General features: G+C 40.8%; 1 protein-coding gene across 3 annotated transcripts in view; it reads left to right on the forward strand.

The window, feature by feature from the left end:
* Nucleotides 1-1062: 1062 nt before the first annotated feature.
* LOC129111774 (collagen alpha-1(XVIII) chain-like) overlaps nt 1063-17654 on the forward strand; it is a 32084-nt gene continuing 15492 nt past the window's right edge. For all 3 annotated transcript variants that reach the window (XM_054623863.1, XM_054623864.1, XM_054623865.1), the window contains exon 1: nt 1063-1242. In XM_054623863.1, the coding sequence (XP_054479838.1) occupies nt 1152-1242 (91 nt within the window). In that variant the 5' untranslated portion in view covers nt 1063-1151. The remainder of the gene's footprint in view (nt 1243-17654) is intronic.

Genomic DNA, 17654 nt, shown 5'->3' on the forward strand with positions numbered 1-17654 from the left:
CAATCTAAAGTTGCATAAAATGGAAGTAAAATACTGTAGCTCATAACTAAATGAGCATTCAGTGAATGCACTTACTGTATCCCTGTATTCTACTACATTTGAAGATTAATATGATACACAATTATATATAAAACAACCCTGCAGTTCTTTATTTGATCATTTTAATAGTTTCTTTCAGTCTTAATGTGTGTGAAAAAACTTCCGACAGTCCACTCATCACACTCCCTTCATTTATAATCCATCAGTCATAATTATTGGGCTTTAATTGTCAGACAGTAATTTCCCACGTCTGCCTCATTACTGTGCATGCTTTAACGAGGTCACAGCTCACACAGGTGTTTGGTGTCTGATTAGTCCTGGAGGGTCATTGGTGGGTTAACTCACCTAAACATAGTGAAGCACCATTTTTTCAGCTCAGGTGAGCACACTAAACTTCTCTATTTCTGTCAGCTGCCACTCTACTGTTAACTGATTGGACACAGTGAGTCAAACAGCTCTGTGGAGCCTCAGGGGACGTTTTTTTTTTAAACTTCATCAATTAATTTGAATTGTGAGGCCTCGAGGCTGAACTGTGAACTAATTGGTGGCAGGTGTGTGAAGTTAGAAAGGACCGAGTCCTGCTAGAATATGGATTTCAAGATAAAAGCATTTTCTTTATCAGTGGGATAAATACAATGAATGATATATTTTTTTATCATTGATTTATATTAAATATGGGGTGAAATCCTTGTTATAATGAGTGTCACATGATACATTTGCTGCTTCTCCAGAGTTTAAAGCATTCAAAACAGGTGCAATAGTCATTTTTAATCAAATAAACTGAACTTCAGATTGTCTAATGTTGCTTGCAGTGTGTTGCTGCAGAGATTGTTCATCAGTAGAGCTTTTACTTTGAAAAGAACCCGCAGGAAGTTCTCTCCAGTTCTGCACAGAGCTCATTTGCGCACCGCTCCTTGTGCGTAAAGGTGCGTAAAGGTGCGCACAGCCTCCAGGTAGACGGGAGGTGGTATAGTTTCCCTCTCAGTGATTTATTTTCCCTCACAAGCTGCTGGAAGTGTCCTCTGGAGATGATCTCAACCCTGAGCCTCTGAAAGGATTTAAATTGTTTTTTCTTCTTTGTTATAACCATAAATAACAAAAACAGTTCGAGGATGAGTCGACACCACAGGTGGTCCATGTTGACCTTGCAGACCTGCATCCTCCTGCTGCTGGGGGTCACACAGATACAGTCTCAGTGGAATGGTGAGTAAAAGCTGCATCATTCTGTTATTCTGTTAAGTTTTTGCATGTTTGTAAATGTTGCTGCAAAACTTACATTTTATGCAGAAATAGTAGAGAAAAGGTGCAGAAAAATACTCCAGCAAGTTTGGTATCTTTTTAGGTAACCTCTTTTTTTTAATTGGCTCTGCAGCACATCTGATCTCAATCAATCCACAAACTTTGAACTTGTAATTTAAATGCATACATTATCATCCACTCCTGCTGATTTTTGAGTTTTCTTCACGCTGGAATGAGGCTTTGGTTGATGTGAATGTCTGGACTTGTCATTTACAGTTCTGAAGCATCTCCTCTGCTGTACCTCTGTGGCTGCTTGTTTGGTTTGTAAAAGTGAAGGATGTTACATGTGCATTCATCAAATCACGCTCCGGCCTGCTCTTCTTCACTGTTAGAATAGCAAGTAGTGAGTTTCTTTTAGGGTATTCCAAGAATTTGCATTTATTGTTTTGTATTTGCTGCCATTTCCTGCCTGTTGTCTGGCTGGTTTTCAGGTTTGCTCAATAAGCTTGTTTGCTTTTGCACCATTTTGGAAATGGATGACAGTATGAGACAGTGAGCCCCCATAAAACACATACATGCTTTATGTCTTTTTTATTGTTGTTTTGCGCCTCTTTGTAGTAATTTTACATTGCTTTTGTGGTTTTCTATGTCTCTGCGGTTGTTTTGCATCCATTTGTGGTTGTTTGACATCTTTTTTTTGTAGTTTAGCATCTCTTTCTGGTCCTGTTACAACTTGTAGTTGTATTGTATCTCTTTGTTTAACTGTTTAACCATTAACTGTATAATAAGTCACTTCGGTAGAGGCTCCAGCCCAGGAACCCCCTGACCCTTCGAGCCTCTGTGCCTGTTCCCGGTTTGCCCATTCAGTAATCCATCCCTTATTTTATGCTTGTGTGAGTATTGGTGTTTTATTACAAAAATTATATTTTACAGATCGTCAATTCTTTAGGATTACTATTTAGGTTTAGAGTAAAGAATTAAAGGTTTGTGCAGCGAGGAATGTTACTTGTGAAGGTGCTTTTCTTTGTGTTGTAGTGCAGAACAGTTCAGTATGTTGCGTTGAGTGTGTGTGTGTGTGTGTGTGTGTGTGCGTGTGGGAGGTGGAGATTTGTGGTTTGTTCAGATTTTCCCTTCTTGAGGGCTCACTTAATCCTCTCCCAAAATTTTACCTTGCTGTGGTTACACACACACACACACACACACACACACACACACACACACACACACACACACACACACACACACACACACACACTGAGACATAAAAATAGACAAACATTGTGCTGACACCCAGGCGTGCCCACACATTCATGTAGAGACCCATGCAGAAACCCTTTCGACAGACTTCACACAAGAATTCAGGCTTGTGCATTGTTTGTAAGTAGTTAATGTAAAATCTGCTCAAAGACTATGGAACTTATTCTGTTAGTGTTGTTGCACTTTTTTCTTATTTTTGAATCACATGACACAAAGATATTTGTTGAGATGTTTCCATCGCAGATGAAGAAACCTTTTCTGCAACTGATTGTAAACATATCCATCAGATTTTGGTGTCAGTCTGTCATACAATTCTATATGAGGAGTTTTGCACATTGACATTGTGCTAAAGCTGTTGTTACTTCATATAAAAGCAGCTGGTTTGAAAGGTCTTCTGGGAAATGTAGGAAATCAATAACAGATGTAGAAAAGGATGAATCAGTTTATAGCAAACCTCCTGTCACACACTGAGCATCATTAACTGATAATTTACCGTCTTAACACTGTTGGAAGCAAATCATCAGAATGTACAATAACCTCTTTGTTTTCTTTCTCTGCGTTTTAACATAACTCCTCTCAGATTTACAGTGTTTATGCAACATGTAAGCACTTATCAAAAGTATGCTGGGACACAAGCAGCAGACGTCTCCCCTGGGTGGTCCGTTATATACGACGCTGTGTTTTACAAATGGTAATAAAACTAGTGTACTGTGTCGTGTAAAATTAGTAGCTGTGTGGTTTATAATCAGGATGTAAAGGGAATATAATATACATCAGAAGGAAAATGTACAATGTGTTTCTGCAGGCCAAATTCAAGACAATGCATCCTTTTATTAGCGCATAATTGAACACATTTATTTATCAAGCAAAAACACGATTGAATGGTTCCAGCTTCTCAAATAAATACAAATCTGCTGCTCTAATCTTTTTATATAATTAAACTTTTAATATTCTTGAGAAAAAAATAAACAATTTGAACATTTTATAGTCTGATTACTTTAAACACCTTATTTCCTGCACATCAGATGAATTTTTCCCCCACACAAGGTACCACAGTACCACAGTTTTGATTAGCCGGATCATCTTTTAATCACAGTTTCTTTAGATCAATCAGTGGTTGACAGTAGCTCAACATATATTATTTACATAAAAACAAAGCTGATCATTAATTAGTGTCTGATCAGTTGAACATCTAATTATGGTGTGGTGTAATTAAGCTGTGATGAAAACTCACTGTTTGGGTTTGACTTAAATAAATGTCTCGCTCAGCTGCCTTTTGATTTTAACATTTTAGTGACATATTTATGACTTATTTTGATATTATATTAGCTCCTGTGCGTCACTCGTTGAGATTAAAGGTTTTAAATTGTATGTCTGGAGTTGGATGGGTGGGTTAAATGAATGGACACTGGACACTTGACCCTTCTGTCACCATGACGACATCAAAGAGCTTCTGACTGGACAGGAAGTAGATGTTTAGCGTATTCAGCCCTGTTGTTACTGCAATGTCAGCATGTTGGGTTTTTGTTTTTTGCACTTCTTTTTCACAGAATTGCTGATTTGTTGCAAGTATAAATATGGACCTAAAGACTGACCTTATTTTTGTCATATTACATCAGAATTGTCATGTTTATTTTGGTCCAAGTTATTTCAAAGTACTTATAACGTTTCTCAAACCTTATTTTAAGCAACAATGACCACTAAGAGAAACTTAAAATCACATTATAATGCATTGTAACAGTGATTATAATGCATTATAATAATATTACTTCCATGGGAATTATATAAAAGTATTATACTTGACCTTATTAAACATCACAAAATGCTTCATAATGTAAAGATTATTGATATAAAGCATTGTGATCATTATTAGTTCTTATACTTATAGTTATATATGGTGCTAAAATAAGATTAGAACACATTATACATATGCTTACAATGCATTAAAGACATGTGCATCATAGAAAGTGTAACCAAAATGTTGATTTGAAAAGTAACTAAAGCAGAAATAATTTCCTCTGCTTATTTGGCTTCTTTTTCTCCTCCAGTTCCACTTCAAAGTACAAGTATAGTTCAAATTTTTCTCTTTATTCCATGCAGCCTGGAGCACATTTCTCTTCTGCAGTTAACTCCCATTTTTATGTGTAATTACAGCTTTTATCCTGTGCGCGTCTCATATTCAGCCGTGTGACTGATCAGACCTGCAGACAGTAGCAAAAGAAACATCAAAGCCCTTTTAGAACAGTATGTAAATAATGATACCTTCACTTTAGAGGACTTTAAAAGCCCCATAGAGGCAGATGTGGGTGTTTTCTACCTGCTGCCAGAGGAAGTGTATGTATGCATGATATCATGCTGGAGGAGAGAGAGGATGTTTGGCTTTCTATGCAATCTGCCACCTGAACTTATCGGTCTGACGCTGCTATCTGTTCCTGGGGAATGCTTTGTTTTCCCAGCTGCAGAGACGCTGACAATGGAGGCTGTGGTTCGCTTCTCACCACCTCCTCCGCTCTTTAAGATCTAATCAGCTGGTTGCCCACAAATGGCGTGTAAAGATTAGGGTTCATTGAAAGATTGATTTCTAAAAATGCAGCAGCAAGAATATGACTTCTGGTTGGAGTTTTGGATTTGTGTCTCCTGAAACAATGCAGCAGATGTGCCCTGAAGCAAGATATTTAGTTTAAGTCTATGTGGACATTAGTGTAAGCTTAAAAAACATACTGCAAGATTGTTGTTTTTCCTTATTCCAGTGACTTTCTTTTGGTGATGAGACGAAGACCGGGCGTGTCTGAACCAGCACGCTGTTGTTTCTAATGGCTTCATATTTGTTTTAAGGTCTTATTTTTAATCCCAGCAGATTGCTGCTTTCGAGAAACAAGCCTTTCCTGTGCATGAGATTTTTCTGAGTAGAGGAAACTAAAATATCATTGTTCAAATTTGTGATTATCATATCAAATAATTGATTGTTTCAGCTTCGGTTCAGGATTTTTTTTTCCCCTTAGTGATTTTCCTTAAAATAAAGATCAATAAATGGTATCTTAATGGGCTTTAAAGAGTAAAATTGTATTGTTGCATGTTCCTTTTAATGTGGGAAACAAATTTAAAGTAGCTGTTTTTCTTCTCTTAAGTGTTTCAACCATTCAAAAGTTATAAAATGTGTGACGTAACGTTACAGGTTTATGCAGGCCTAAGAGCTGAGAGTGTTCACAAGAAGATAAACTTTACCCTGAAGCCAGTTTCATATAAAAGACTAACTATTTTAATTGCACTTGAATGCACAGGCCATGATACCTTCTTAGAAACAGGATCCTTTTGTTCACAGCAGATGTTAATCAGTAGCTTTATTTACAGCCTCACTTGTTCCTAGTGCACATAAAAACAGTTTACTGTCTGTGAAGCTGCTCTACAGTGAAACCTTCCTCTGTCGCTTCGTGCAAGACTTCAGGCTGAACCCTCGAAGCAGAGCCAACTCACCCATTGTCATCTTTTTCCATGTGTGGCACATCACATCAGTCTATTAGTCGTTTTTTTCACCGCGGAGAACCAAACGGACTCTGTGCTCGTATCATCCAGAGGGGGCGTCTGGCAAGCGGCCAAGACGGAGCACTCTTTGAGAATGATTCACGCCGCTGTTCATCAGCCAAGAAGTGACACCGACACACAGAGGAAGCTCACAGGCCGGTCAGTCTTATACTGACATGCAGAGATTAATGACTGCGTTCCACTCGTGCATTAAGTTGGTTTACGGTTGTTTTTCTGGCTTTGTGTTCCAGATCAGAGAAAAAAGGGAAGGTGATGAGAGGCAGGTCGGTAGATATGTGGGGAAAGAATGACCCGTTTCTTGGTGTTCCGCTGGTTTTGTGGTTAAAACTCAAACTGTATTTACTGTAACTGTTTCTACACTATACTTTAATGGATGAATTACAGATGGGGCTGACCGAGGAGAGGCACAGGGGCCCAAAGTGCCAGGGCCCCCCTTTACATTTCACTTACAAAATGTAACTTAAAAAGACACGTAGTAACTATAAAGAGACACAAAATGACCAGAAAGAAACACAAAACAACACAAAAAGGGGGAAAACAACCATAAAGAGACACTTAAGAAAATGCAAAGAAACATAAATTGACCACAAAGAGACAAAAAAACAACAACCAAAAAGATGCTTAACAACTGTAAAGTCTGGTAGTGGAGCCTTTAGCTAGTCCGTGACCAGGGGCCTGTTTTCTCATAATCCGCCCAATCCAATACAAGTGAAATGCCCCAAAATAATCGTAAAAGAAAGAAGGATTTACGCCTGTTATAAACTTATAGATGTTAAGAATGCACTAACAAACTTGTCTAGTTGTGCAGAATGAAGTTTCCACCAATGTACATCAAACAAAATACCTCTCAAAGTGACCTTCAGCGTTTTAAAACTGATTATTTTGACTAAAAAGAAGTAAGTATATGAAACGTTTCTTCAGATTATTTTCTCAAAGACCAGACTCAACATGATCTTCCCATCGTCTGTATTATCTCAGCTGCTTATTTGGACATTTGCACTGCGAGTTGCTTTTTTTTTTTTTGCAACACATACTAGTGCACAATATTTAGTAGATAGTCCAGTGAATCGCTGGTGGGAGTGACATGTGCAATGATGGGTGAAATGATGGGCGTCATTCTTTTAAAATGAGGACAAGTGTCATGATGGAGGAATGTAGGAGGTTAGAAAGGTTAGAAGCAGATTTGATTTCTGTGTTGACGTCATATTTTGGATATAAATTGAGCGGTTAGTTTTCCTCTTAGTGTCCGTGTTTTTGCGGTGTACCATTTTATGACTCACCGTGAGCATCAGCGGGGTTATGAGCAGTACTTGCCCTCGAGTACAGTATCTGGTCTGCAGGAATTTGAACTCACCTGCAGCACTGAGGCCTCAAGTTACGAGGGCCCTTGAATGTCACGTCTCTTCAGGCTCACGATGCAAAAATGTACCTCTGACAGCTGCAGCAGAACCTTCATTTACGTCAAGACAGAACTGAAATGACCTTTTTTAAATCACGTTAAACGCTCTGTAATTGCTGTAATTGTCTGCTGTCGATCACTTTAGTGTATATCTTCTCACTCTGGAACAAAACTTTTTTTTTTTTCTTTTTCTCACATTCAGAAGCCACAACACTCACCTCCCATTATTCTCCCCCTCCCTGGTTTCTAAAACAAACGTCCCCTTTCAGCAGACAGAGATCCTCAACACAAGGAGTCGACTGTCTTGTCCTCGAACTCCCGTGTTGCTTAATGAATCGTGCATTGAGGCGCGATAAGAAGACTGTCTCACACCCTCTTGTCTGAAAATGCCCTGCTTTTGTCTGTGCCAAAAAAAAAAACCCACTTCAACATACCGCAGGGTGTAAGGATCAGGGGGGGAGGAGGGGGGAGAGTGTCATGGGTGTTGATTTCTGCTGCGCTTCTGCCAAGATGCCCCACGGGGACGTTTTTTCTTCTTCTTTGGTTTGAAGAATTTGAGTTATTTGATAACTGTAAAGCACAGCAGGCACAGATAGAAGTCAGTGAGGAGCGTCTTACTGCCATGATGGAGAAGTTTCTATGTTTGTTAATGTGATATTTAAACCAAATTACACAAATATATATATATGTACAGATTTGGTGCAGAGACTCCTCAGTAAATCTCTGTAGTACTAGACTTTAACAGCAGGTGGCAGCATTTCATCTTTATTCTTTATATATATTTACACTGCATACAAAACATCTTATTTATTTACACTGTGCAGCAAACAAGAAATACAGTTGTTTGGAGTTTGCAGAGTACTCTTAGGAAAGTAATTATGGGGGTTTTTTCGCCTCCAAAGAAAGAGGATTAACACAATAACCAAAACATTTACAAAGGTAGAGGTTTTTGCTAATTGTCTGAGCTTGTTTAAGTCGCAATTGTATTATTTTGTGCTTTGTTTTTTAGTGAAAATACCTCACCTGTGCAGTCAGAACTAGATCAAGGCTCATGATTTCTAGTGCAGATCAGAAAGTGCTTCTGGTAAAAGAGATCAAAGAGTTAATGGTAGGAAAATGCAGGCAATTATTAATAAGAGCAGAGTTTTTGCAAACAGTGATACAAAGAACTTAAGCCGTCCTATTTAATCTTACTTAAGACTGTAATACGATGATTGATCTGTTGAGCAAAGCAAGTTCAAACCGGTGATAAATAAGTAAGGTCTGGTTGATCTGACTCCTGCAGCTTGAGTGCTGCTGCCATCTGCTGGTTAAAGGAAAGTCCTCATTTGTTAATATCTGTAGTTTTGCATTTGTTTGAGAAGCGGAGTGAGAGAGGCTTCATGTCTCAACAAAGAGGTGAAATGAGTCAAAGGAAGTTGATGATGAACGACTCTAAAAGTATGTTAACCTTTAATTTGTTAATATCTGTGTTTTGCATTTGTTGGTGTGTGTGTGTGTGTGTGTGTGTGTGTGTGTGTGTGTGTGTGTGTGTGTGTGTGTGTGTGTGTGTGTGTGTGCGTGTGTGCGACAAGTTGTAAAGACGGAAATGCAACCAACCACCGTGATTACATCCTGGAGACAGACTAAGAACTCTGTGCACCTCCTCCTCACGATGTCAGACAGAAACTGAATCCCAAATATGGAGATTTTTAATCAATTAAAACACAACCTTCTTAACAGGAGCCCATTTAAACTGAATGTAGAGAGCTTTTTTTTGCAGGTTTAAGAAAGTTAAACACACTTGAACTCATAAGTCCCCTGACAGTCTTACAGGGCAGGGGGAATGTGGTTGCCATGGCAATTAGTTGAGGTTAGGGCCATTTAGACGCCCTGCTAATTTAGCACAGCTGTAATTATACACCCCCTCTCTTTTATTTCTTCTCTCTCTCTCTTAGACTAATATTTTTCAGTGCTTTATGACAAAGTAGCCGTTCTATCTAACCTTCATGGTCATACCTATATGGACACTTATGTGCGCCTGTATTTCTGTTTTTGGGCTGTTTATAATGTTTTGTTGAATTTTGGGGGATCTAATGACAGAAATGGAATGTAACATATCTGAATAAATTGGTTGCTAGTAGGAGGCTCTGAGGAAAGAGGAAGGCAATTATTTATAAGTTGTCTATTGTCACTTTAATACAATTGTAATGTATTTTACCATGGATAAAAAGCAGGCTAAGTTATCTTAGCATAAAGGCTGGAAACAATGGGAAACAACTAGCCTGGCTCTGTTCAAAATCTTCTTTCCAGCATCTCTGTTGGTTCCAGATTTTGAGGACAATAATTTCAATACAAAGCACAAAACATCCTTCCTCTTAAAGGAATCAGCATGTTCAGTTGATGCACATTTTATTGTGGTTGCTGAAAGGCATTCTGGGAGGTTCAAGGCCTCACTAACTGAAGCAGACAAACAGTAGACGATGGTAGAAAGCTTAAAAACATGCAGCAAATGTCCCAAACTGACGCTATAGAACCGTTTAAGCAGGAAGAAGACAGAACTGTCCCACTGGAGCGGTAATGTGCAGCTGTAGCAGCGGACCGTATTGCATATAGCTGCATGCATATGTAATGTCCTAAATGGAAAGCACCAGACGCCTTCATAAACTGACATTCACTAACTCGCTGAAGCCGCGGTGTGTTTACTTACCCGACCCGTGGCCCTGTGCAGGTCAGAGCAGCTGACAGCTGATGGCGATGAAAAGTGTTGCAAAAACAGAGGGGGGTTAACATGTTGTGGGAGAGTCTGCAGGGCATTTATGGTGATTTATTGACTCGTGTGTTGAACCTGAACAGATCAGGGAAAATGTGTTTGCTTGGTAAACTCATGCTTCTGATGTATGTTATCCACTATTCTTCTGCTGTGATGGAGAAAATAAATAAATGTTGTGGCACAATCGAATACAAAGCAGACAGGAAGTCTATAGCTCTCCCCAAACTCACTCTCTGTAATTGCTTTTGGTAATTACTGCAAGACTGAGATATCTGAGCTTTTCTGTTATTGTTTGTTTTCCGTGCTTGCTGGTGCAGTTTTCATTTTCATGCATTGTTTTTGTATGAAAATGCCTCTCTCGTGCTGTGAGAACAAAGTGAACGCTCATTGTTTTCAGATGCTGCTGCTTAATAATATCCAAGTTTTTTTAAAAGTAGAGCAGAAATAGCTGGATGCATGCAAAAGACACTTTTCCAGTGCTGATCTGTTCCAGATAAGAAGACGATAATGAACTTATCTCTGCGTTAAGACACATAAAGTGTTACGCATCCTTCTTTAAAGGTTTAACAAGTCAAGATTCACTTTATCAAGCTGTTAAGAGGCTTTGAAGGAAAGCTGATCCCCTCACTAGCATTTATTTTGTCTTCAGACTTCAGCTGGTTTTCACACACTCTCCAAAAAGCAAGTCTGCCACTTAGCTCTTTTCCTGTTCACATATGCTGACAGCGGTAGCGGCGATGTATGAACGCACAAATTGTCAATATGCGGCAGTTTCCAGAACCTCCAAATGTCATGCAGCGTGGGCGTGGGAGGTCTGAGGGCTGGAATGTGAAACAGCTGGATGTCCTGGCTTGGCAGATGAGGCGGGTAGCTGGAAGAAGGGGGCACACAGGGCTGTGAGGAGGAGGAGGAGGGGGTGTTGGTGGGGGGATCCCTCCGTCCCCTATCGCCCATCTGTGAGAACCTGGAAGTGGAGCATTTTCCGAGGATTTTCTCCGATGAGGTCATGGAGCTTAAGACACCGATCAAATCGGATACGCCCTCTCTCCCTCAGCTGCCGTCTCTCATTCATGCCTCACACTCCTGCTGCTCTGCTCTTTTTCCACCAAGCTATATCAGATACATCAGTGTTAAGTACTGTCACACATAACATCACTTCTGACTGTTTTCTTTTCCCCCCAAGCCAATGAATCATCCCGACATCTCAGTATTGTGTTACCGAACACCACGTTTGTTCCGAAGCCCTCTTTAACTTTATCTTCATCATTTCTCTTCTCAACTTTATCTCTGTTATCTAAACCTGTCGGCTGCAGAGTCCATTATTCCACTTTTTACTTGTGACCTTGTGCTACAAAGCCACGTGAACTTGTTAACCCTTGTCTCGGGAAATTTAGTGTATTTCACAAGGGACATGCAAAGATGAGCAATAATCCAGATGATACTCATAATTATGAGTATTTCATACCCTGTTGACCCTTTAGATTAATGCTCCGGGTAGGGTACCACAGCTCTACTCTCACTATGATTATTACTTTTACTTGCATTTATTCTAGTCTGTTTTTTCCTCAATATATTGGGCAAACATTACTGTAAATTTACTGTTTCTTAAATACTTGGATGATTACTGAGGAGGCTGCAGTTCAGCATGTTGCTTCTGAACTTGATGCCCGTTTTGATCCGCTTGGCACAATGTGAACTAAACCTGTCCATTATGGCTTATGTGTATATTTAAAAACTCCATATATCCCTGAGGTTATATCCGAGGAGGAACGGGTGTGTCGTTGTGGTAGCACGAACGCTTGCATGCTTTTTTTCTCCGTGCTGCAGAGAAGGTCTTAGGGGACCCACTCATCAACTCACACAGGGGAGGAGTTTTTAGTGTGTGTTGGGGCAACTTTGTGTAACCAATAACATCCATCAGCGGTGAAGCAAGCCTGCCTCCACACTTTGGGTCTCCCCCTGCCCATGTAAGTGCTTTCTCATGAGTTTGCATTTAGTGGGAGGGTCTCAGAGAGAGAGAGCAGAGTTTTAATGTCTTAGTTTTCATTCAGTGGATGTTAAGTGGCCCTTGATCTGCTTGGATTTAACTGTTGACCGGCTGGCTAACAGGTGGAAACAGTGAGAGGACTGTAGAGTGCTGCTGCACGCTAAGACACTTGGAGGACTGTTGCAGGATCCAGCAGCATGTTGAGGATCCAGACCTCGTTGCTTCTCTTGGTTCTCTGTGCCGGGAGCCTGGACGCCTGGTTTTGGCCCCTGGCTGCAGAGGCCACCACGGAGGCTCCGGCGCCGACAACGCCAGCAGGTATGACAGGTGTCAACACGACGATGGCCAATGGCACGCTGACGGAGGAAGAGGAGGATGACAACTTATCCGGGGTTGGGGAAGAGATAATCAAATTCACAGGAACCCGTGTGACTGTGGAGGCGTGGAACGTGACCGTGACCCCGAGCACCCAGACTACTAACGGAAGCCTGACGGAGAAGGCGGAGAGCGCTAGCCCTAACACGACGGGTAATACAAACTGGTTCAGAGGGGAGAGGGTGGTGAAGGGGTCTGGGATCGGGGTAGAGGATGGGTCAGGGTCTGCTCTTGGGTTAGATGTAGAAGGTGATAAAGCCCTGGCTCTTAATTTAACCACGATTATAGCTGATGTTTCTAAAATCAATGAGACTGTCACGCTAACCCCCCCTGATAGTCGCCTCAATGGTTCCGACCGATCTTGTCTCCCGGTGCCCTCCGATTGGCCCATTTGCTCCGACAAACGCCCCAAATTGTTCACGCTGCCCAACTTTTTTAACCACACATCTGTGGAGGAGGCGAGGGCGGTCCTAGAGGAGTGGGTGTGGCTCGCAAGGGCGGGGTGTCACCACAGCGCCGAGTGGTTCCTCTGCCTCCTGCTGGCGCCTGGGTGCCCGCCGCCCACCGTGCCGCCCCTGCACCTGCCCTGCCGCAGCTTCTGCCAGGTGCTGCAGGACAGCTGCTGGGCGTCTCTGGAGGACGGGCGTCTCCCGGTGGAGTGTCACCTGCTGCCCGAGAGAGCGTGCGCGTCAGTTAGTAACCTGAAAGGTAACCCCGGCGGGTTAGAATGTATCCGGTTTGCTGATACATTTTGAATCCGATGTCACGTCACTTTTTTGTCGGTGTTTCAGCGTTTCCGTCTCTGTGTGTGTGTTTGTTTTGGTAACACACGTGTCCAAGCACATTTTGGCTTTCGTGATTCACTTTAAACTTGATTTTGCATGTTTTAATGCCATTAAAGAATACGTTACATCACAGCTGACCTTTTTTCAAACCACATTTAGTGTTCAAAATGCTTGAATTGCAAATTTTAAGCAACCTTTTGCACATTTATTCAACCTGCAGGGACTTGAGTTATAACATTATCAAACTTATAAAGTCTTCAAATCAAAATAACCTGAATATTTAATTCACACATTCTTCTTCCAGGTCAAAAACTGGCACCCACATCACACACTCAGATATTCAGGTGTGTTACGCTAGTAACAGCTAATGTAGTCAGGAGCCTTATGCAGAAATGAGCAGCAGGCTTTAACTCCACACACCCAGATTATTTTTTTTTTTCCTTAATTGTAGTCTCTAAACCCTACCAACTCTGTTCCCCTTTAAAGCCATCCATCACGGTAAACATCATGTCTGCTTTCATTGTTACATTTCTGTTGCATTATGTAGGTGCCGATTGATTTGACATGATGTTTGCGGTGATGAATGCTCCAACTCGGGCATGTTTCAAGGCTCTGCACGTTGAATCTCCAAGACATACATTAAAACTGAATGATGCCTGGAAGCTGGAAAATAATTCCCAATAATTTAAGGTAAAATAATCAGCAATTAATACGTTAAAACATGCAAAACTGTTGCTTTCTGTCCACTGCACGTGTCGTGAGGATGTTCACGTCACTGTCCCAGGCTGCATGCCACCTCCATGTCATTGTCTTGTCAACTGCACCGTGCAGAAGTGCATCTGCAAAAAGCACCGTTTTTGTGTGTCAGCAATGGACAGCAAGGTTACAGGTTCTTTGCAGCCTTTTATTTTGAAGACCAAACATGCTTAAAAGCAACTTATTATATGATTATGTCCATTCTGGGTGCATAAACCCACTTTAGAAGTACTTTCTGCAATGAGTCAAAGGTTTCAAAGTTCATCTATCTTAAGAAAAGACATTACATAGAAAATCAGAAGCCTTTTCCTGAGTATAAAACCCTTAAGACAGGAAATGCTCCAGAGGCCCACGTCCGGTCTTTCGGTGGCGTCATAAATTGTAGCTGCATAAAACCAGCTTTATTATGTGTTTTCCCACAGGATAATTTAATGGAAATGTTCTGGGTTTAAGTGGCAGCTTTTTTGTAATTTTCCACAAGTAGGGTTCTTGTTTGGATAACCTTTAACCTCAGACATAAACCATACTGTTGAACACAGATACGTGGGATGATAGTTTTACTCTTACATCTACAGTCCTTTTATGAGGTGGAAAATTTTGTTATTCTCATATTATAAACATAAAATGTAGTGAAAGTAGCTCCTTAAATGGACACTTTTGACATCATGCAGTACAGGATATGAGACATCAATGTTTTTGTCATTAGACTGTTTTTATTGGGTGTGAATTGTGGAAACACCTGCATTAGCTACCTCATGCATGCAAGGAGGTGAATAAATGGACTAAACAACTAGGTTATAAGGACATTATGTTTTATCAGGGAAAATAAGATGTATTTATTAGTTCTATTTATTGCATATAATTGTCTTTATGCTCTATTCTCTTGGTTTCCTACATGCAGCATAAGTCTGGTCCAACAATAATCATTCCATTCCATCACATCCTACTCATGCATGCCTGTCACCCATTTCTGTCCTGGGTTATCTACTAGTCGTCATATTTCTGATCAGCTGGCGAGGCATTCTGTGTGGATTTAGGGGCGAATCCTGGTAAAGCTTCTAGAGTCCCAGAGACGGAAACAATCGGGTCGTCTGTGTTGGGGAGGATGGCATTCATGATAGCGGCTGTGTGGGAGGGAAAACGGTCTGCACCCGAAGAAAGAGTGTGACGATTGTGTGCTCGGTTTGTGAGAAAAGGTCAGCGGTGTTAAGTAACAAGAGAGCCTTGTGACCGGGAGGAGACTGGGCGGCTCGAAGTCTCTGCCAGGGGTCAGAGGGCACCGCCAGTCGCCTACCCTCTCAAACCAGTGACACTTGATGGGTGGTAATTAAGTGTTCATCCGAGCATTAGAAGATGAGCAGAGACAGAGAGTGGGACATAAAGGGGGACTTTTATGAGAGTGGGAATTACCCTCTTCTTTAAGAGAAGTGGTTCACAGTCGGTTCTTTAAAAACACTTAAATGGTTTTAAGTTGCATGTTGGGCCAATTTGCAATTATACAGAATTAATCCGAGTCCTTCCTGTTTGACCCAAGTTTGTGGTGAGCTGGTTGTGGCCCCTGTAGCCATAGCAACAAACTTGGAAAACTGTATGCAGGAAACAAAAGCAAAGCCCTTAAGGAGAAATTCACCTGTTAGTCATGGGGAGAAACAGCTGCATGAGCTTCAGATGGAGCCATGCTAGCTGTTTCCCCTTGTTTTTATACTTTATGCTAAGCTAAGATAACAAGCTGCTGGTTCGAGCTTCATATTTAATGTGCAGGCAGTGGTATATCCTGAAATATCTTTATTGCAGAGACATTATGGAGTTGCTTTTAGGACTTGGCTGCCTCTGCTGCAAGCATTTTATCAGATGGTCCCATGTTTGGGGGGGGAAGAAATACAGTATTAAAAAGGAATAAAATAAAAATATATAAAAATAAAAACTTCAACTAGATTGTACCTGCTGAAACATTTCTCCACACTGCACGAATAATATTTAAATTGGATTGCAGCCAAGAAACCAGACTATATCAAATCTTAAGAAAAGCAAGATGGGAATAAAAAGATAATGTCTGTCTGAGCTCCTCACTGATCCCCATCAGTCAGCTTTAATCTGTGTGTTCAAACATGGATTAAGGTCTGAGGAGGAGCAGAGAAGCTGTAGATGTCACAGCTGCGTCGCCTCCGTTTGAAGAGTTAACTGATGCCACTCTGTTGTTCACATGAGTGAAGTCCAGTTGGTTCGGTCCCAAGAGGGTAGACCCACAGCTGGTGGTGTTAATGGTCAAACCCACTGGTTTAACTGGTTTGTTTGGTATCTGATAGACACTCATGACTTTGAGGCTAAACATTTGTGCTTCCTAATGTGTTCTAAGATGGAAAAGCAATCTCAACTGAATAAATACCTCAGATTCCTTGTAGTGTATCATGAAACAATTAAATTATCTTTTTAGTGCAGCGCTTACTTTTCCAAATAAGGACTGAAGCTTTCAACTGGAGGTAAAGTCAAACGCTCTGGTTGAGGCATACTTTGATAATGGCGTAATGTTCTGTAACCTTTTTCGTTCAACGTTTGCTCACACAGAATAGAAATAAATGTTTTTGTGTAATTATAGACGTGGAATGAGAAGGTTTTCATTTTGTAAATTCGGTCAATTTAGGTTGCGATGTACCTTGAAGTCCTCCTCCAAAAATATAAATACTGCAGCAGAGATACCAATAGCAGTCCAGTATTTCATTGTTGTTATTAAGTTATCTGCAGCTTGCATTGTATTGTAAGATAACATGCACTTAAATCTTTAAAATGTGTATTTTATATGACATTTCTGTTGCAATACTTGAGTCTGTCCAGTCTGCTCTCAGATTTGGTTATCACATAGTCCACATCATATAACAGCAATAAAGGCCACTATTGTTTTAAAAGGAAAACTTACTTGTGCAGATGTGGAACTGCTTATTTTGAGATTTGGCAATACAGTCTGCAGTGAGACTTGAGCTGTTCATACTTTGCAGCCCATTAAGGGTCATCCAGAACAAGAAATTCCATAATTTTCTTTGCTTTCAGCTTTGTTTGGTTGCTGTCTGGATGGAATTATATTCCTCTGCAAGTTTGTGGTGTTGAAGATTCAAACGTTTCTTTCTGTCCGCTAAAACACTCGTGCACCGTGTGATATACTGGCGTGGCATTGCACACATTGTGGTCATACATAGAAAGACTAACTATCCATCCCCAAAATGCATCAAACCATTCTTCACTTCCTTTGATTAGCCCATCCCTGATGAACAGCTTCTTTGGCCCCAATTAAAAGAGACTATAGATGCAAATTCTGATCTACTGTATATTTTAAAAGTATTACTTGTGCATCTTCTCTTTATGGTTCTTGGCCTCCAGGGAAGCTGTTTTCTTCCCACTGAGGAGGGACTTTACACTCCTAAGCTCCTGGAGGGGTCCATCAGTTCCTTGATGACATTTCAGCTTGTTTTATCTGGCATGTTGTGTCCGTACAGACTTTTTGGATTCATTCTGTGTGTGTGCTTCATC

This window comes from Anoplopoma fimbria, chromosome 22 (assembly GCF_027596085.1).
Source record: "Anoplopoma fimbria isolate UVic2021 breed Golden Eagle Sablefish chromosome 22, Afim_UVic_2022, whole genome shotgun sequence".
Lineage (NCBI taxonomy): Eukaryota > Metazoa > Chordata > Actinopteri > Perciformes > Anoplopomatidae > Anoplopoma > Anoplopoma fimbria.